The 21564-nt window shown below is 38.6% G+C and overlaps 1 protein-coding gene across 8 annotated transcripts in view; it reads left to right on the top strand.

Annotated features, from left to right (window-relative positions):
* Window positions 1-21564, top strand: part of EPC1 (enhancer of polycomb 1) — a 67418-nt gene that overhangs the window by 27258 nt on the left and 18596 nt on the right. For 7 of the 8 annotated variants that reach the window (XR_012658834.1, XR_012658835.1, XM_075082499.1 and 4 more), the window contains 5 exons: window positions 16871-17030; window positions 18414-18559; window positions 18645-18851; window positions 19201-19349; window positions 20693-20849. Coding sequence is in view for 6 of the 8 variants with exons in the window: in XM_075082498.1 (XP_074938599.1) it covers window positions 16871-17030; window positions 18414-18559; window positions 18645-18851; window positions 19201-19349; window positions 20693-20849 (819 nt within the window). In the remaining 2 variants the exon portion in view is untranslated. Of the gene's footprint in view, window positions 1-7497; window positions 7568-16870; window positions 17031-18413; window positions 18560-18644; window positions 18852-19200; window positions 19350-20692; window positions 20850-21564 lie in introns of all 8 variants that reach the window. The other variant, XM_075082495.1, reaches the window with a different exon arrangement.

The following is a 21564-nucleotide window of genomic DNA, read 5'->3' on the forward strand; positions in this document are numbered from 1 at the left end:
TGTGGCAGAAAATAGGAACTGACTTCAGGAGAAGACTTTGCAGTATTGTGATCTGACTTAAAATATCTACAATTCAGTAGTGTAGGTATAATCTCAGAACTTAATTTAAAACAGCAGGGTGGTTTTATTGGGAAGTTTTAGGAGTAAGGCTTACAGGTAGGAGACAACTTGAATTTGAGCCCTGCAAGATTTTTTGTATTTTGTACAGTTACTGGAATCCTTTAAGTGGGTTACTGATACAAAACTCTTGGGTCCTTCAGATGTTTGTGGATAAACTTATGCACTCTCTTCTGTTTCTCAACTTTTTTTTTCTTTCCCGTGTTCTTTGCCAAACATGACCTTGTTTGCCCTTCTCTTGCTATTTATCTTCTGTTTTGTTAGAAGGAAGTAATTAATATTAGTGCACTAGCTCTGCTCTCTGATGACGGTGCTGTGGTCTTAAAGTAGGCCAAGTACTATATGAGACTGTTCAAATATTGGAAATAAAGGTGGTTTAATACTTCCAGTCCATCTTGGGCAACTAATGTATTTCATAGAGTTAGAACTTCAAGTCAATAGGCAAGACTTTATTTTCTTGCTGTTTGTATGAGGGGAAAGAACTTGAGCTACCAAAACTGAAGTGAAACAGCTTCCCTTTTTTTGTCAGTAATGTAAGGTTTGCTCAGTGAGGAAAAAGTATGTGTGGGAAGTTAGTGAAACTCGCCTGTTTACAAAGTCCCTCTGTCAAATCTTTACCAGAGCTGTAGGATAAGTGATAAACAGAAGTTTCTGTTGTGTGTTTGTTCATTCTCTCATCCTTCCTCTGAAGGAGAGATATTTCTTCTGAGGTGTCTTGTCTTGAGAAGATGTTTAGAAATTTGCTTAACGGTAGCTAAATATTGAAAACAAATTTGGCATGTCTTGGGCTGGAACAGAAAGTGGTGTGTTTTTTGGTGATCTTTCAGGGCTTTGTTGGAGGAAGTTGTTGCAGTTATTGCATTAAACCTTATGTCTGGCCTGGTTTTCCATAGCATCTGTATTTTACTGCAGAACCACCTTGACCTGGTAGATGGTAGCTGTTAAATGCTGTCTTTGGGAGCTTTAGCTGGTGCTTTTAGGTAGTTGCAGTGTGGGCTACAGAACATCCTAGAAATAAAGATAAAACCTGGAGAAGCTGGCGATGGAAGAGGAGCTCTGAAGTGCTCCTAATAAGTTTGTTACTGAGTAAAGCGTACCACAAACTGTCTACTAGCTATAATTTTGAAAGTGTTAATGTCATGGGTATGTTGTGGGACTAGTCCAGTCAGAAGATAAGTTTTGTTGCTGTTTGGCAGGATAGTGTGAAGTTCCAAAGCCATCCAGAAGTGATAGGAAAAACAGTCATGGATATTCCCATTGGTAAATAAGAGCCTATCAAAAAAACAGACCTGTAAAACTAAGCCCTCAATTTGTTCATTATTGATTGATTTCAGCAGGTGAAGAATGTCTATGTGCGTGATTTAGTAATGTGATTATTTTTAAATGTATCCAGTGGTTGACTTCACTCTGTAATTTGAAAAATTAAAGAAGTGAGGTGCCTGACATTTTATTTTGGCTTGTATTAAATTTTAATTTAAAATTATTTCTTCCAGAAAATTAGACAATGTTTTCCAATGTTGTTATTCTCATGAGTATCATTGCCCTGTCTCAGCAATGTAAGTTTGACCTCTTACTTGACTTGTGCTCGAGAGAACTCTGGATAAGAACCACTTTTTAGTTCACAGAGATGGGGAAGATTTAGCAATACATTTGCTTGAGAGAGTGTCTTATCCCAGGCTGCTTTGCACTGTGGTCAGGAGCATATGCACCATTCACTTCTATGTTTATTCTGGATGTTTGTCTTGTTTTTGTGGTTTATTCCCACTGGTAATAGGGAGAGTGAGTGTGCATATATGTGTTCGTCTGAAGAGAACTTACACCACAGCCTGTCATAGAAGCTGAATGCTATCTGGGAAGTTTACTCCCTGGATTGTTTCAATACTTTGCTCTTTCACATTTGTTAGATATGAATTATGCATTCATATTACCTGAGAATGTTAGACAGTATTTATTGCAAAGGATTTGAAGGAATTAGGACCACCATTTTAGCAGATGGCACTGTCTACACAGGTAGAATTGGAGTTTAAGGTCCCAAGCCAGCTTTTGGCAGCAGTATCATTTCCAGGGGTGGAGAGAACATCATCTTGCTTTGGCTTACAGTTACTGAACTGACTCTGCAAGGTCAAACCTTTGTCATAGTACTGAATGGATGGAGGAAGTAGGAATGCATTGTCTTGTGGATAGCTAACAGGGCTTGAGAGGGTAGTTCCCTTTAACTTACTGATTGGGAAAGGAATAAAACACCTCCTTAAGCAAAAAGCCATACAATACCATATATTTGAGAACTTCACGTAGTTATCAGAACAAGTGTGCTGTCAGAAATAGCCAAAGATGCAACAGAAAGATTTTTAAAACCTTCTAGGTGTCTTCAAGCTATTATTATAATAAGCTCTGAAGTATTAGTCTTGAAGACTCTGCTTTCTGTATTTCAGGGTTGTCGTGTTGCTAAACCTGAAGGAAACAGCCTTACCGCCACAATGTTGGGGCCTAAGTGTGGTCCTAAGTACCGTAGAGGCTTCTTTGTGGTAGCAAACTGTGGCAAGTACTTTGTCATCTCTGTTAGAATTTCTTGTTAACAACACATTTTACATTTATCCCTAGTTTTTCTCACCTTGCATTATAATGTTGGTATTTCTTTATTGATCAGTTACTATTTGGTCCTTTGTTTTCAGCATGGGGAAAAATGCAGGAGTCATAGAATGATCAAACCATATAATGTGGTGAGCGGTGTGAAACTGAGGCTGTAATTGGTAATGTAAAAGCATAACGTGTTAGGCAGCTCTGAATTTTGCTCTGAGAACACGTGCAGTGTCAAGTTGATGTTTTCAAGATCTGATGTGCTAAATAGTCTTATTTATAAATACACTTGTTAATTACAATATAGCTAAAATAACCCTTGCACAGAAGGGACACAATGAATTAATTTGAAGTACAAAATCTTGCTTGTAGCGTCTGGCAGTTTACATGGCACTAGGTGGTGAGAGGGAGAGGTAGGATGTCTAATGTAAGAGGATATTTCCTGAAGTCCTGTAAATGGGTTTCTCTACTGATATGTGGGCTGTGTTCTTGGACACTGTATTTGAGGAGGGCACAAAGCCATCTCTAAAATGTCTATTACACTTCAGTATATTAATAGATATATATTTTATATAGGAACATTAAATCATGGCTGTTCATACCACTGTAACTTCATTCCCTTGTAGCCAGGAATTGCCCACTTAGAATCAATCTGCAGCTGCACATGTGGTGCAGAAACAGGCAGCTCTGTTATGACCAGCATGATGGGCTTTGACTGTTCTGCCTGTGAGAGGTGGAGGAGCTAACATGTATCTGTTCTTGAGAGATCAAGTGTACTTAATTTGTGTTGTGGGTAGAGGCTTTTACCAATGCAATAGACAAAGCGAGTGAAGACCTAAGGAATGGTGGAGGGTGTGGAGGTTTTGTGTTGGGTGGTTTGTGCTTTGTTTAGTTTGGGGTTTTTTTGGCTTGGTGTTTGTTTTTTTATTAAACGAAGGTCATAAACTGATCGGAATGTTGGGTAGGGTGAAAGGTGTTAAAAACCCACTTCATTTGTAGGGAGAGACATGAACAAAAAAAAAAAAGAAAAAAGGCAAAAAATTGGCTGGGCTAAAATTGACAGTGTGGCCTGAATGAACTGAGGCTGTCTCCTTGTAAATCACATTCAGTAGTCCTATTTTGTCCAAGCCAGACACTGAACTCTTACTGTGTGCACAGAGAGAATAATGATGACAGCTATAATGCATTCCGTTTACAAGCATTAAGGAAATGCTTGTCCTTATAGTGAACATTTCCCATTTGCCTCTGCTCTTCCTCTGCTTCACTGTCTTCAACCTTAGCTGTTCAGTGTTTATTCCAGCCTCATAATTTGATCATAATTGAATGTAAAAAGCCATGAATTAAAAATGCTAGTCTGTCTTGTGTTTTTAAAGGCAATTGAAATAAATTTGGAGATTACAATGCACCAAGAATAGCTAACCTATAAAGAATAATGATTTGGCACCTGACTCCTAGTGCATGTAGTAGTTTGTTATTCAAAACATATTTTCACTGATCAGGAAACTTGGTATTTTGTGTAAGCCTTTCAGTCTAACACAGGGCTCTGCTTTAGGTAGCCTCTCTGTGCATTCAAATGTAGCAGTGTTCATTCTAAGCCAAGAAAAGTGTCTAAACAGGTAGTTTTGCAAACTGAAGGCTGACATCTGCAGCAGGAAATGTATAGGTAAGCTCATCACAGTGGTGCAATCTTTGGAAAATCTATTTTAAGTTATTCAGTACTGCACCTGTCACTGTCACTACTGAAGAAGCGCTTTTCCACCTTTGTGGCATCAGACCTGAAGTTTCGATCTGTTGTGTGTTGTGAATATAGAAGCTAAGACAGTTTAGGTGAAAAATATTGGTGGGTTTTACTTGCATTTTCATGAACATATTTTGACAAAATTTAGTTGACCAAAGCAATTCTATACTAACTGCAAAGTAGGTTTTTTCTTCACTAGGTGCCTTACGCAGCACAACTCCTGAATATATCTCTTCGAGTGGTTGTACTTGGCGGGGGTGTGGTGGTGTTACTTCAGTTTCTCAAATGTCTTAGCAGCTCTCTTGATACCTTGCTGTCTTGGTGCATTAAAGAGCTGCTTCTCTTACTAAGAGTTACAGACAGCACTGCTTCTGCTTTCCCCCCCCACCCCAACAAAAGTTGAAATTTGGAGGAATATGAGATGGCAACTTTGATAGTATTGACACTGACAGTTATTCAAGGGCAAGGTTAGGTATACTCTTTGCCAGCCTGTGCATATTTGCGCAGCTCACGTTTCCGCTCATCACTCTGTGACAGTTTATTTCCATTGTGTGTTATACAGAGGAATAAAATACTTAAAATGCAGATACTGTGGAACCTACAAAACTGTGTGTTTTTAACAGACTAGCTTTTAGTCATTACTATGATTCACCATGTGCTTTCTCTACAGACTTTATTTCTTCAGGGAAGAAATAAAGTGGGTAATGCTAAAAGACTTAGGTTTGTGTGTTTTTTAAAACAGAAATAAGGTTGATATAGTTTAAGGTGATGTTGGAAGCTTGTTCTTTAGCTTGAATTTTTTAACTGAAATGTCGCGTGAGAGCTTTTTATATGGAATGCACATGTAACTTTTTAAAAAGGTGCTTAGATTGATAGCAAACTCTTTGGTTGTCTGACATGAGATGCTGAGCCTTAACTCATGAATGAACAAATTTACATAAATGTTAATACTTTGTTTTCTTGGTAATGGTTTTGATGTTTTGCTGTCCCCACATAACTTGAATACTGTATAATATTCACTATAAATATAAAGTTCTTTTACTATTTAAATGTGAATTACTGCTTGAGGTAATGAACCTGCACTTTACAGAAGAGGAGGTTAAACCTGACAAGAATGTTGTAAATGAGGCAATCTTATGGGAAGGTACAGCTGTTGTAGCTTTGTGTGTTAGGCCCTGTGTAAACCCCGTGGTTCACTCACTGTTTTTTTTGTTGTGGTTTTTTTTTGTTCATTTGCCTTTTTCCCCCAACCAAATATAAGGCTGCATATGTGTTGGGTATCTCTCAAGCTTCTTTATTAACATTGGAGTTTCCTAGTGCCCACTGGAATAAAAAGTTCATAGAAGAAAAAATTATCAGACTCCTAAACACAAAGACTAAAATAAATGTGGCTTGCATTCCCAGCTTCTCATACCCTGTGGCTCAGGGAGAGAACAGCTGTGGAAGCATGGCTGTGTTTTTTGTGCTGTTCTTGCTATTGTCAGTTGGGATGTCCGTGGGCTCTTTTTTGAGATGGTGTTGAGCAAAGTGACACTCTGATAAAATCCACACTTGTCTTGCAGTTTTCAGAAACGTTTCTGTGTTCTTTGAAGAGTTCGGCTACTTGTAGTGCCTAGCACTTAGGTTAGCCTGGTCAACCAGTCTGGACATCTGTTTGTTTAAAGTCCTTGGGTAGTTGCACAATTTGGTGTTTAGAGCTTTGACCTTCGAGCTCCAGGCAATGTTAAGTTCTAGAGTCTTACTGCAGATTCTGAGGGGGGGAAATAGTAGCTCTAGATACTGGTTTTTGAGGTCTGTTTTTAATGCTTTTTAACAAATGAAACAAAAAATATGTTCTTAATTAGGCTTGTTTTTTCCTCAGAATCTTTGAGCACGTGTAGACCTGGGAAGCTGTTGATCTCTGATCTCCGTAGGTTATACAGTCTGGCCTGTGGAAGGGAATGCTTTTAAGCTTTCAGTAGACCAGCATTGGGGAGATAGAGGCATTTCTGAGATGCCTTTACGATTGTTGTGGCTTTATTCCCTTGCCTGGTGTTTTTCTCTGCCTTACCTGTCTTGATTTTATACTGCTGCTGAGTTGATTAATTGATACAGACTGAGGTATGCCTTAATTGCAGAGGAAAAGGGCTTGGTTTAATGGGGACCACTTGAAAACCTGGTCTGAGGAACAACCCCTGTAGGAGGAGTGGTAGATATTTCCTCCCCCCCCCCCCCCCCCCATAGCTGACATATAAAATTTTGAGAGAAATGTAGTATAAGATTTCACCCAACTTAGTTGACTTCTAAGTCCTGTTATCTGCCTAAATGTAGATTTATACCTTTAACTTCACCCAGTGCTGTGTATGGTATTCTACTATGATATGTAACTGGAATAGTTGAGGCGCCCTGTCTGTGTTAGAACACAGAACCCCGTGTGCATCTGCATATTAGTATTGATCAGAAGAGTAGTGAAACAGAAGAGAAACTTGTTTGCTACAAAGTTGGGCGACCATGTTCCTCATTACTCAAATGACAGTGCTATTTTTATCAGTGATCAGTACTGATAACAGCAGTATCAAGTCCCTGTAACTAATAAAAATGCTGGAATCCACGTGTACAGCTTTGGCCATCCAAAATTATTTGAGTTTTTTATGCAGTATTGTTGATGCACAGTTAAGCAAGCAGCAAGATATTGCTGTGTCTGTCTTATAATAGAATTGTATCAAGTTCTCAAGAGTCAACTGATGAAATGATCTTGAAGTTCCATTTTCCCCTTACAAGGGAAAAATAATTTTGCTGTGAAGATTTATTCAGGCTCTCCTAAATGGCTTTATAGCTGAAACCTCTTGAATAAGGAGAGGCTACATTCTAAGGGCTGTTCTCATTCCATTGTAAGCTGTGTCTTGAAAGCTGTATTCTTTTAAACGGTAACAAATCTTAGTTTATTTTGTGTCACAGTCTGATTTCAGCATCGAGGTCATGCCCTGGACTACTTAATACGTTAAAAGCATCTTAATGCATTCTTTTAGAATCCTTTATTTAGGGGAAATTTATTTAGTTATTAAACTATATTCTGTTTAATGTAGATCACTGAAACAACTTCTGAGACTGCAATGCATCAAAACTATGATGATACAGCTGGAACAGCGGCCTGTGGTAAGGAAGTGGGGCTTCGACAGGTTTGCAGTTAAGTCTGGAATCTTGTGAAATGGGCCCGTGTGACTAAGACACATGAGATGGGCTGAGCTGTTTTAACTGTGTTGGTATTGAAAAGAGGCAATTCCACTGTTTTCCTAGAGCTTGCTATGGTCTTTACATTACTTATCTGAAGAGATTTTGCTCACCGCAGAAGACTTACCTAAGGATAACTCCCCTCCCCTCCATGGGTCACAGGGCTGCTTGGGCTGAGGAGTTCCATGAGAACCAAAGTGATAACAGAGGAAAAAATAGGGAATTTTATGGCTGTTGCTAATGCTGAGGAGATGGGATAGCTCCTTCTGCTAGTATTGAGGAGTTAGCAATTCCTAAACAAAATACTTCAAACTGATAGAGTCCTGTGGTTCTGAATGCACATAGTGCAGTGGCAGTTTGGCAAGCAGCTGAGTCACTTCAGTCTTTTTATATAGTTTGAACAGGATCTGTGCCTGGAAAGATGGAGGTGTTAAACTCCATTTGTGAACTATACTGCATAATTAATGTATGTATTAAATACTAGTGTTATTCTCAGGGTTCCTATGTTGTGTACATTATCCTCTCTAGCATGTCTTGAGCCAGTCTCACACATGTCTTCATCTCTGCCTGCCTGTTCTTCACAGTAATTTAAAATATGAAACTAATTTCTTTTCAGTCTTCTGGTAAAAAGATAGCAAATCAGTGTCCATTTCTTCTGGTGTTACTATGGTCTCTCTTACTAATGTTAGACTTCTGGGTCAAATGTGTGTCTTCCACCTCTCTACTATGATTCACTGAACAAGCACAGCAGGTAAAAAAAACTCCCAGAAGTTGTAAGTAATTTGCCACTAGAAGTCCACAAATATGGAAGCAAGATTTTTCCCAAGCGAGGGGCAGACTCCTTGCATACTCTTAAATGTCTGATTTGAACACACGGAAAGTAGTCGGCTACAATGCTCAAGACAGTGTGAATGACCTAATTTCTAACCAGTGTTCCAGATAAAAAGACTAATAATTAGCAAGGTTTCTTCATAGTCTGTTAATTTCAAAACCATGGATTTTTAAAAGTAAATTAGATCACATTTTCACTGAGCAATTGCTATTTAATCCTATGCAGCTATTTTAAGTTGGCATTTGTAGCAGAGATCTAATTATTACCTTGATTATCTAATAATTACAGTGGAATCCTTCTTAATTGACTACTCATGAGACTGACATCAGTTGATTAACAGAAGTGATATCCATAGTTTTCCTCCATGATTGTAATATGAAGGGACAGTTTTAGGCTCTGCTATAATAACACAAAAGCAGTTTTCTCTACTGCATAGAATGATTCAGAGCATTGATAGGTCTTGGTGGCTTCAGAAGGGAAGATCTATAGCCATGCGGTTTGAGTGACTCTTCAGGCAGCTCAAATTGATGTGAGAAGTGTTTACCCTGTGCCATACATACCAGTAGTCATAATACAAATATGGCTTACAATTGCTTGTGGGCCAGACGGGGGGAATGATCTTAAGATCTTCTTCAGGACCCATCATGGGGGCAGGGGCAAGGAATGACATAATGCTGCTTTGTTGGCCCACCACTTCTGTCCTGTTTGGATCCTGTGTACTTATGACCGAATTTAAACTATTGCGAACACATTATATGATATTAATGTACTTGAGGCCAGGAGGGTAGAGGCTGAGTTTATTCTTACCAGCGTAACTTTTGTCTTGCCACTACAAAAGGTCAGATTTTTAAGCTGGTATTCAGGAGCTGGGCATTGCTGTCTCAAAGTCAAGGATCAGTGTAACTCAGGGACCGAACTTGTGCAAGGGTACCTGTTGAAGACTTCTGTGCTCTGCAAGGCAGGATCAGGTTGCTGTCATCAGCATGATTTCAGTCAGATTTCGAGCTCTTCACCAAGCAGCTGTTTGGAAACGGATGCTGTAACAAACTCATAATGTCTGCTGTTCTGCATGTAGTTATGTGTGACTGGATATACGTGTGAGGTAGTAAAAGGAAAAGTGTGTGGTATGTTTCTGTAGTAAGTGCATTTGTAATAAGCTGTGAAGCCTGTTGTTCAGGAAGAACCGAGCATTTTTGTTTTCAGTCATATTAGAATCCACTAGAGTTACTTGCTCCCCTAAAGACAAGAAAAATGCAAAGGGAAGCTGGAGTATCTCTAAACAGTTACAGTGATCTAAAATGGCTATGTTCTGGCTGTGTGTTCTGTACCCTTGCTTCCAGCATTGCTGGTGCTTGCCTGTCCCTGGGTGAGCCCTTTCTGTTGCAGTGGCAGATAACTACCCCCATAGTCCTACAGAAACATGTTTCTGATGCCTGGACTGGCTCTAGGGAGGGGTAAGGAATAATGTGAATGAGGGGTGGCATGAAAAAAAACACCCCATATTCTTTTTATTTTTTTGCATGTAATTCTGAGATGACTCTCCTATGATCCTGCTGATCTTGGATGTGAGTTGTGTCTGATCAGTAAATTGCAGGACAACTAAGATCTGATAACAGGAGGAGAAGGTGAAGAGAATGAGCCACTTCGGTTGTTTTATTCTTTTCTGTCTCCTTTGTGCACAGATTTGTTGTGTTGAATCTATAGACAGATTTCCTTTCGAGTAGATTGACCATTGCTCTTCTGAAAGAGGCCACCTTCCCTGATCATGCAGGTTACCGAGATCCTCATATGGCTGAGAGACAGGGTATGTATCCCATAGCTCACTGAGCCAAGGAACAGGGGAGGTTGGGGAGTGATTTGCATGCAGGGAGTTACAGAAGTGCTTCAGTAGTCCCTACCGTATGTTATGGGATGAGGTAGCCTGAATGGTCGTGCTGTGCAGCTGGGTCTCCTAGCAACTTCGCTGTGTTGTCCTCCACTATCCTTCCACCAATAAAGAGTGCTTATGTGAGATAACATAGGTGTAGGAACACTATTGATCCCTGTATATTTAGCAGCCAAAAATCTTTACCTTATAGCCTGGAAACAGGTTGCTCTTGCATCAGTTCATCATCTTTCAATGACATAATTAACAACTTCTGATTATTTGCCTGCCCCTCTCCCTCCCCTTCCTAATGTTTTCTCATTTAATCTTAATTATAGAGTAATGTGTGTGTGCTTAAGATGAGCTGCGATTTTGTTGAGTTCTTGTGTTTAGTTTTTTTCTAAGTCTTCCAGATCATAAGTTACTAGAGGGCAAAATGTATATGAAAAAGACAAGTCTGTGAGCTTGTATGCCTTTGATTCTGTCTTGGCTGTAATCTGTTTTAGTGTAACTGTTGTGAGCCTAATGCTTCTTGACAACTACCTCTTGAAACTTGGTATCTTTTTTAGTTCTTGTACCTTAAACATTATAGTGTGAGCTGTGAGATGGTAGCTTTGGAAAGCACTTCTGTCAGGCAAGGGATGGATATGAGAGGATTCTCCCCACTCATACTGGTGTAAATCAGCAGGTCTGTGGAGACCAGTGATTTGACGTGGTTCCCAGTAATGACAGAATCAATCGTAGTGTCCTTTTGTATAGTTTTTGTATTTCAGAGGCAGATATGTGATTATGATATGCACAGGCTTGAACTCCTGTGTCCTTTTTATAAGTACTGATAATTTTGAAAACTTTCCATTTGCTGTGTGTGGCTTCCTCCTCCACCCCATCTTTTGCTTCCCCCAACAAAAAGAGCACTCCCTTCCTTAGGGTAGGCTTTGAGAATTCGGAGACTTCCTGCTCTGCTATATGCCCTGGGCTTCAGAGTTGGCTGTTTCGGTCATTTCCTTAAACAAATGTGCCTTAAATAACTATTTCTTTCAAGACCTCTGGAATAATTTGGAGAAATTATTCAAGGAAACATGCAGTCAAATTACAAAGCAGTGGATTCTTTCTTTTATTCTTAAGAAGGTGCACTCATTGCTACTGCAGTAACATTTTTTTAATTGACTTTCTAAAATTATAATATGCATTCTGTCCCTTTAAGTTTATTCAACTGTTGATGACATGAATATGTCACTTAGTCTTTTAATACCTTGTGTTGTGACTATCTTACTTTGAATTTAGTCTCCAAGGTGTGCCACAGAGTAAATATTTCGTGGACACCGCTCTGCTTTGTCAGTGCCAGTTTTCTTTGAGAATCTAACTAACTTGGAGTCCAACAGTAACGTTGGCAAAAACTTATGAAGTATTACCAAAATGTGAAAGGTGGCAAATACTGCTTGCTTTCAGATGCTCTGCTTCTGCTTGTTTTCGCTTGCAGGCAGGAGTGCCTGCTTGTAGTCAGGTTGAACCACAATTATAGTATGCCTTCTTTTGTGTTCTAATTATTGTAATTCAGCTTTTTTAAATGTAATGGGCTAGAAACCATCTGCTTACAGTGTAACATAACTGTGTTACACAGATGCTGAAATAAGTGCAACAAGTGTGCAAGTACTAAACTTCTTTTGAAGAATTACACCCACGTCCTTGTATTATCATTTGAGAGAGGTCCTGTTGCCCCCCAAAGCAGAACGGAACAAAAGTTGCAATTCCTGCAGGCTGCAAGGAGAGCTGCTCTGTTGTGTTCCTGCTTTCCCCACTACCTTTGTTGCTGCCAACTCGAGATTAACTTTTTACTCTTTGTTTTGGAACATGCATGGCAATACTGATAGAATAAGAATGGACACAAGGAACAAACTTGGTGTCTTAAAATAAATAGAAAGGAAGACTTGCAGAATAAAGAAAGGTGTTGAGATATAGTTTTGCTTGGGAAGTTTCCTAAGTAAATCATGCGTTGCTACATTCTGGGTAGTCAGAAGAAGGCTTGCTTTTTTTGGTGGGCTTTTCCTGTAGACTGTCTGGATAAGAGCAGCTGTCAAACTTGTGTTTGTTTAAACAACTAGCAGAGTAATCTGATAAGTGTTGGAATCTTAACTGTCCACGTACTTTGCTGGACAGGAACAGTTTCATGTTCCTGGTTGGGTGTTGCAAGCAAGTGATGAAGCTGCTCTTTTCCTCAGACACCTTCTGTATCTGGGCTGAGTGCTCCTGCTCCATCCCTTTGATTCAGGGATTGTCTGACCACGCGATGAGCGAGCATAGGAAGCTAACCTGATGGAAAACTAACTTGGGAGGGGAAGAGCAAGCAGATTTTTAGGTTTTGGATTAACTCTTTGAGTAGCTCTAAACACAAATTTGGAAGAGCATTGGCACAAGGTAGTGGGGATTAAGTCTGAGGAACAGTAACACCTGGAAGTACTGGATCAACGTAGCATCACAGCATAACCAGCTCCCAGAGCTGTATTTCTGATAGTTTTTTATGTCAGGCAGAGAGCGCAACTGAAGTGGAAAGCTTTTCTGGATGTGAGCCTAAGTAATAGGTTGAAAATAATTAACGTAACAGTGGAAGGCAGCTTCAGTGACAATAAACTACCTGCAATAAGTACGTGCTGTGGAACAGGGTATGTATGAAAGATCCAAGAGAAGCAAGTTGAGAGAGAGATAGGGAAGAAACTGCTAAGTCCTCCTGTGTTCTTCAGTAGTTCGGTCTGAGTTTTTGTAAGACAGCTGCAGCTATTCCAATGTAGTTAGTATGTAAGAAGGGTACCTTAACACAGAAATCTGGATGCACTGGAAGCGGAAACAGATAAATGGGAACAAATAATATGCAAACAATTAATATTTACATGAAAGATTTTACCTCAAAAGGAGGAACAAGGTGAGATCCATCTAGTAATGAATGTACAGAATAAGAAGAGAATATTCTGTAAATATTTGTAGTAAGAGGAAACCTTGATTGTATTTGATACTGAGATGGTTGAAATGTTTATCTGCCATTTCTTTTCATGAGTCTTAATATTTTTTTGCCATTGGTATTAATTTTAAAAAGACATTTTTTAATTTAGTGATACAGCTAAGCCAATTTAAAGAGTATCTGCTGCCAAAGGGCATTGTCTTTCTCTCTTCCTTCCTTTCCCCACTGCCTCCCCTGCCCCCCAGCAGTTCAGGGAGCTGATTGATTTCAGGGGAAATAACAGGAAAGAGATGGCTTTCTGTGGATTTGGTTCCCTAAGCTGTCATCATAGGTTCAGTCTGGCATAAGGCAGTGGTAATATGGCGAGCGACAGCAAGGGGCCCAAGATTGCACCTTGTGGTGGTAGCTGAATGTTAAATGAGTTTCCTTCTAACATGACAAATTATAGCCTTTGAGCTTGAATAACCCACCTAAAACTCATGCTAGGAATTTAAAGAAACAGTTTGAAATAAGTTCTCAAATAGCTGTGAAATTCCGATGGGCAGGTGATGCTCCAGAGAAGGGAAAAGGCACTGCCACAGTGCTTCTTAAAACCAACATAAACCCCACAAAAAACCCTAAACCAAAACCCCATAATAGCCTGTTGGAAATGTAGGAGGTGGAGAGGCTTACAAACAAGCTACATCAGCAGCAGTTCCTGGAGGAATATGGATATTGTAAATTATTTGGCCCAGTAATCACCCAGAATATACTAATCTCTTTGTGAACAACTAATGTGAGTTTTTGAAGAACAAACCCATGTTAATCCAATATAACTTCTTTCTGTGTCAGGGCAAGGGACACAGAAAGAATGGATAGTTGTTGCATGTTGACTTTTTAAAAAAAGGCTTTTCGATACCGCTGTGTTATGTGATGAAGAGAAACAGTATTGTAGAAACTGTTGTATAGTGGAAATCTGTATGATTGGAACACTATATCTGGAAATGGATGAATGGTCAAAGTGAAAAGATTTGGTAAATTTCTGAAGAGGTCTGTCTTTTAAATGCCTGTCGGTATTTTCAGGAGTGACTTGGACTACAGTATCTATGTATTAAATCCGGGTAACAGGAAGGGCAGCCAGCATGTTTGATTAGGATTTGGAATTCAAAATCATTCTGACAAACTGAGGAAACCACTGCATTTTTAAATGGCAGGCTGTGGTTTCAGATGGAGTGAGGTGTTGCATTTGGGTTGGAGTAATCAGATGTGCGATCACAGTGGAGAATGACGGCAAATAGAAACTGTAAGCTGTGGTAGGTTAGTTAACTGTAGATATTTAATATGAAAGCATGTTAAAAATGAGTGCTTCCAGAGTTACCAATTGCACCTGATTATATGTGTATATATATGAGAGAGAAATGTGCTGAGTCACCAGCTGAGATGTTGAAGTTGGGGGCAAAGCTGCTGTTACTGATTTCTGTTCAATTAAGTGAGAACTTGGTGCGTGGGGGTATAAAGGAGACCTTGCCTTGTCTACTTGTTTGTTTAGTGTAGTGGCTCTTGTGTTGAATTGAAACAGATGTGAACAGCAGATGAGCTTACCTGTTTCAGTGGAGGAACTTTTATCCAGTTGTTTTCGTAATCTGTGGGTCTACCAACACTCTCTGCTCAAGTACTGAGTATTTTTGTAATTGGGATTGCAGTTGGACAAAACTGATTTGCGCTTCCGTTTCAAGAATATTGTTAAGATTTCTTTCAAGACTTGTTACAGAAACCTGTTAGGAAATACTAGTACTAACTAGCAGTGCCCATTTCCATATCAGAGATGGATCAGAGAAATTGAAATCTCAGTTTAGTGTCTAATCCCCTTTTTTTCCCGGGAATAAAGCAATTTTATGTGCTTAAAAACACCAGTTGGGGAAAAATGTACCAGGAATCCTTCATATGATTGTAAACACAGTAAGCTTTTGCTGTTATGCAAAACCCATTGCTATTACTATGTATTTGACATAGAATCCTACAGTACTATATGGAAATAAAGCTTAATTATCTGTTCTGCAACAGTTGCAGTTGTTGGCACAAAACCCTGAAGAATTATTACTGTTTGCACAAATTTGAGGTGTTTGGTAGCAGTGCTTCACTAAAAGGTAGAAAATAAATTATTTTGTACCATACCCAAAAAGGGATTTTAGCTGTCACATCTCCTAGGTGATAAGTGTGTCGAAGCTTAACAAATGCTAGAGGATCAAAATCAGTTCAATGAGTTCAGCTCACAACTGTGTGATATGTCATATCCTCACAATTCGTCTGTTTTCGTGAAGAAACATTTTAACAGGGCAGATGTGAAAAAAATCTCTGCAGCTTGTTTGAAGGCAAAGACAGGCTAAAATCCTGTGAATCCTTGCAGCAGAATTGCAGAAGACAACCTTGAAGCAGTTTGGGGTTTTTTTTTTGAGTTTAGGCAGATGATGTTGATTGACTTAAATTTACTTCCTCTTCAGTACAATAAAGGCAGACAGTCAAAGATGTAATAATGAGATCATATAGATGAACGCTGATATAGTTTTATTGCAATATTAAAACCAATTATCCCTGCCACTCTTTTTCTGCCATTCTTGTTTCACGCATTTCAGTAATCTGGTTTATAGCATCTCACTGATAAGGTGTATTGGCACAACTGATGCAGCAGTAGTTTACTGAGCACCTGGGAGGTATATCTGAGCATAGAAATGTATGAAACCAGCATTGGTGCTTGGGGAAAAGTACTGTGTTACATTGTCGGTAAACCATTTATATACATATATACATATATACTTCGTGCTGTGTGGGTTTTTGTTGGTGTCTGTAAGTGGTATCAGCGTAGTTTATACACTGTCTTGACAGCACCACAGGAAGAATGGAATCCATTTGAATAGTAGCATTAGAAAAAAATTGGTAGAATATGTAATGTTAGTGATCTGTTATTTGGGTTGTAGTAAGTAATAAATGTAAATTACTTCTAAGCTTGAAAAACAGTTGCCAATTTCTAAAAGTGAATTGTTACTACCGTCATGGTTTATAGTTTAATAATAAACTTTATTTGACAGATTTGGAGGGGAAAAGGAGGATAAGGGAAAGCATTGCAATAAATGAGAATGTCTTTAGGAATCATTTCTCTGGGTAAAAACAGTTGCTTCTCTTCTTAATGGCAGGCCTCCTCTCTTTTTCTGACATCACTGGCAATAAATGCCTGTAGCAAATACAGAATAATACCAGAGTGAATATCTTTCTGCAGCTACTTGCTATAATCTGTATGTGTAATCAATCTTATTTAAAGATGGATTTATGTAGCTTGGAGCCAAGAACATACAACTTGACTTACTAAGTTTAGTAACTGAAGTGTTCTGTGTATTTGTGTAAGAGGAAGAGCTCCACCTACTGGAAAAACCTTCTGGTTTATGGAGTGCATTTTGAGTCAAGTGTGCAATACCATTGTCTTATGACTGGTCCTAGGGATTTGAAATGAGAGCATTTGCAAAGAAATAGATTTCCTTTGACTTTAAAAAGTTTGAGCTCTGAAATATTTTCTCAGATTTTCATCTTGACTTGTTTTGTTTTCAGGAACATCATCTCCAACGGGCTATCTCAGCACAACAAGTATATGGAGAGAAGAGGGATAACATGGTTATACCGGTTCCAGAAGCAGAAAGTAATATTGCATACTATGAATCTATATATCCTGGAGAATTTAAAATGCCAAAGCAGCTGATTCACATACAGCGTAAGTAAAGTAACTCATTCATCAAAACTCATCAAAGTCTACAAGAAGTTTATTTCCCTAGTAGTTCAACAGGTTACTCTAGAGCTCACATCAAGATGGACTTCTGGGAGTTAACTTTTTCCAGCGTGTAAAGGAATATATGCTTCTTACTGAAGAGATATATTTAGTTCTTGATCAAGAAGTAGGTAGATGTCCTTCTTAAGTCTATGTCTATATGTTAATGCTTTTAATTTAGCAACCTCAAAGGCCTGATTCTGCCCTCTATAACACTAAGTAGTTACAGCTTTCAGGGAAATTTGGGTTTGTTAGCAAGAACAGACACAAATCTACTTGAAGAGGAGTGTATATTGTACATAGTTAAGAAACAGAGTACCTGTCCCCTGAAGCTTAACCAGGATAAAACGATAGTAGAGTGGGTAAGTAGTATCTGTGCTATGCAAATGGATCTCATGCCTCATTAACTTTAGTTAAATGTTAGACCTTTACATCAGACTAACCTTTTTCAGTGGCGGCCTAAAGTATTAGAGCATGCTCTTCTGCTCCTAAGCAAACGGAGAGACTAATACTAGCAGTCTTCCACGCTGATACTAAGGTTTACACTTTTTCATTCTTTTTCTCATCTAGTGGTCTAACATGGTGATTTCAGCTGCATTGTATTCTACCTATTTATTTATTAAAAGTAAGTGGTGCTTTCCAGAATGTGTTTCCAAGTGTGCACTGAGGAAAAAATCTGTGTGTCTTACAAACTAAAACAACTTGAATGAGGCATGAGAACTAGGGAGATCTTGTTTTGAATGCAGAATGTTGCATTTTCATACACTATCGTGGAAAGCAGAACTGCGTTCTGCAAAACATTACCTGTATTTGAAGATACCCTGCTTACGTAGGGTAGATCATGCTGGGCCAGTTTAGTCTGACTCATCTATGTCACAAAAATAATTGATGAGAATGTGTAAGGTCATTGTAATACAGTCTGTACACACTTCTGTAAAATACCTTTAAAGTGTGTTTGGACTGAAGTCTTAATTGTTGATAATATGCTACATAAACCTGCAGAATACTAGAGAGCATTAAAAATTTTGACCAATCTAAAAATTTCTTACTGAAGTTGAAACCTGCTGTCTGGCTTTTGACCGCTGGTAAACTTTTACTGGTTAATAAAAGTGTAGTCAAATAGATACCAACTTTTATTCCTGATTTTTAATGGTGTGTTTCCCCCCCCAAAGAAAAAACTAGATAGAACTTTGAAGTAGCGTTACTACAGCATTCAAATGAATAATTTTGATTCTGTCTTCAGAAGATCTGGTGTGTACTCCAGACACTGCTGTGAGAACAAAACATTTCTGTAGTAAAACTGACTTTAACTTTCACTGTATCATTTAGCTTTTAGTTTGGATGCTGAGCAGCCAGATTACGACTTGGATTCAGAAGATGAGATCTTTGTGAATAAGTTGAAGAAAAGAATGGACATCTCTCCTTTGCAATTTGAGGAGATGATAGACAGACTAGAAAAGGGCAGCGGTCAGCAGGTACAACGGTACTTTGAATAAAGAATTTGAAATACGCACTCTATATACTGCTGTATGAAAGTGACATGCTGGGTTTTACATTTAGCCAGTCAGCCTGCAAGAGGCCAAGCTGTTGCTGAAGGAAGATGATGAATTGATCAGAGAAGTGTATGAGTACTGGATTAAAAAGAGGAAAAACTGTCGAGGCCCCTCTCTTATCCCAGCAGTGAAACAGGAGAAGCGAGATGGCTCCAGCACAAATGATCCTTATGTTGCTTTCAGAAGACGAACAGAAAAGATGCAGACGCGAAAAGTAAGTGGATCGATACCTCCCTCTGCTTTCTTTCTCTTCCTTCTTCTACAAAGAAACAATGCTGGCATGCAGTATAAAACAATAAAATTCGGGGTGTTCTTTTGTTTTTAATATGCAAGGCTAAACATAAAAGAAACTACTTTAGGACACCTATTGAATGAAAGTTTGTATTATTTTTTCACTAAATCTACTGCTAAACCTACTTACAGTGTTGGTAAACTGTATCTCGTTGATAACATCCGCGTGCTGCTTTGTTTTAGCATGTGAGGTTTTCCATATGCATATTTAGAACTTTAATAATCTGAATTAAAATAAATTATGTGGTGAAACATACACTGTGTATCTACAGAATCGAAAAAATGACGAGGCATCTTATGAGAAGATGCTTAAGCTGCGTCGAGATCTGAGTCGTGCAGTAACCATCCTGGAGATGATAAAGAGAAGGGAGAAAAGCAAGAGAGAGTTGCTGCATTTAACACTGGAAATTATGGAAAAGAGGTAATGTTTATTGAAAATTTGCTGCGGAAAGCTTTGGAAAGTACTTTGTATCCTGATTCCCATGAATGCTTAAACAGTGAGAGATTTTTTTAAAGTAAGTATTTAGATTGGACTCTCACGTATGCAGGATCGCATCTTTTCATATATAGCTATGGAGAACAAAATAAAACATTTAGAAGTTGCTTATTATGGAAAAGTGACCCGTTGCAGTAATCTGCATTGTTTAATTACATGTGTACATGCATTCAAATGTTTGTATGTGTCCTGTGTACTGTACAGGAAGAGAGATATAGTTTCAGGTAAACTCATTTGGAAATTTGTGTTAAACTTAAAGGCATAGATTAAAGAAATCCTAGGTAATTTTAAGGCCATTTCCAATCATTACTATTCTTTTTCTTCATTATCGCTGTTCTTTTTTAGCAAACCTTGATCTAATACCCTGTTGAGGAAAACAAATAAGCATTTCCTACAGTATAACATGTTCTGTGAGTCCTCTCCAACTAGTGCTTCTGTTGACATCCTGTTTGTCAGCTGTGCTGAAGACCAAATGCTCTGTCAACTGTCACTTTCCCAATCAACTGAGAATCACATTTGCAATGTGGAGTTGTTCCTTAAAATCTGAAGACTCCTCTAGCTTAAGCATCCATGCTTGTAAACAAATGTTTTTAGTCAGTATTTTAAAGCCCGAAAACTAACTTAGTCTGGTTTCTTAGGGAGACAAGTTGAAGGTCAGCCTGCCCTCTCTACAAGGGGCACTTCTTTCAATTACTGACCGTTTTCAGTAAAAAGAGAGGGGAGAAATCTCAAAGACTTTTCCAGTAGCTTTTTCAAGAAAATAAGCTGTTGAATAGAGGAAGGACTCTAATGCCCCCCTCAGAATGGAAAACTACTCTTCAACTTGGCACTTTCCAGAGGAGTTGAAATGTTGTGTTTCATGAATCTGTGTGCTGGGAAACTATTCCATAACACAAAAGAGGGAGGATTCATTAATACAGCACTCTCCCTCACTATTTAAAATCTTTTGGGTGATGAATGTATATTTTAAAATGGGACCTGTCCCCAAGTGAGGTTGGGGGGGAACCCCCTCCTGTTCTTTGTTATTATCTTTTGGAGATACTTTACAAGGTAGTTATCCTTTTATTTATTTGTCAGCATTAGTTATCACAGTGAAGTTTCCATATTACTAGTCCCCTTTTCTGGAAGAATGCTTTCTGTACTTCTTGTTGTTATCCTGGACATCACTTTACTCCAAGTTGAAAATATTAGCCTGTGTTTCTCTGTGTTGCAGTTTTTTACCAGACATGCATGGTAAATGTTCCAACAAATAAAAATTCTGATTTCAGGTATAATTTGGGTGACTACAATGGAGAGATCATGTCTGAGGTCATGGCACAACGGCAGCTGATTAAACCTACCTATGCTATTCCCATCATTCCTGTGACTAACAGCAGTCCTTTTAAACACCAAGAAGCTATGGAACTGAAAGAGTTTAAAGTTAAAGTGAGTAATGTCAGTAACAGAGTTACTAGTTCATGCTGTTACATATGCAAGATACAGCATTTTAGGACCAGAGGAGCAGGGAAGCTGAAACTGGAAGTACTAGCAAAGCTGCAATTGGAATAAAAATGCTTTGTTGGAGTTATGAGGATAACATACAGTCTACTGGCATTCCTTATGACAGAAATAAAGGCAGTATAGATGACCACATACAGGAGGACGTGCAATTGTATGCTTATTCTGGGGGATACAAACACTTTTCTCTAATGCTGTCCATAAAGTTAGGATATCCTGAACAAAACTGTGTTTCTTACCTAGATATTAGACAGAGGTGGGACTAAGGAGGTAAAACCCGTATCTCGTTTTAAATTCGTGTAGTTATTTTAATCTGGAGGGTTTGTTGGCTGTTGTGGTGGTTTGGTTTTTTTGTTTGTGTGGTGTGTTTCTTGTTTTAGGTTTTTTGTTTGTTTTTTAATATGATCCACTGATATTCCCAGCATGCCATATATCTTTCCCTGGTTTTACATTTAAGTGAAGTATCAAATAACCTTATTTGATTTAGAAAGCTGACCAGCACTTTCTTCCTGCAGGCATTAATTTTGTGTCATACAAAGCATAGTTACAGTGACAACAACTGAGCATGTTAAATAGGTCAGGTAACACAGGACAAATCCTAAGGTATAATTTGAATTTTAAACAAAAACTTAAAACTGAAAAA

Source organism: Phalacrocorax aristotelis, chromosome 2 (assembly GCF_949628215.1).
Source record: "Phalacrocorax aristotelis chromosome 2, bGulAri2.1, whole genome shotgun sequence".
Lineage (NCBI taxonomy): Eukaryota > Metazoa > Chordata > Aves > Suliformes > Phalacrocoracidae > Phalacrocorax > Phalacrocorax aristotelis.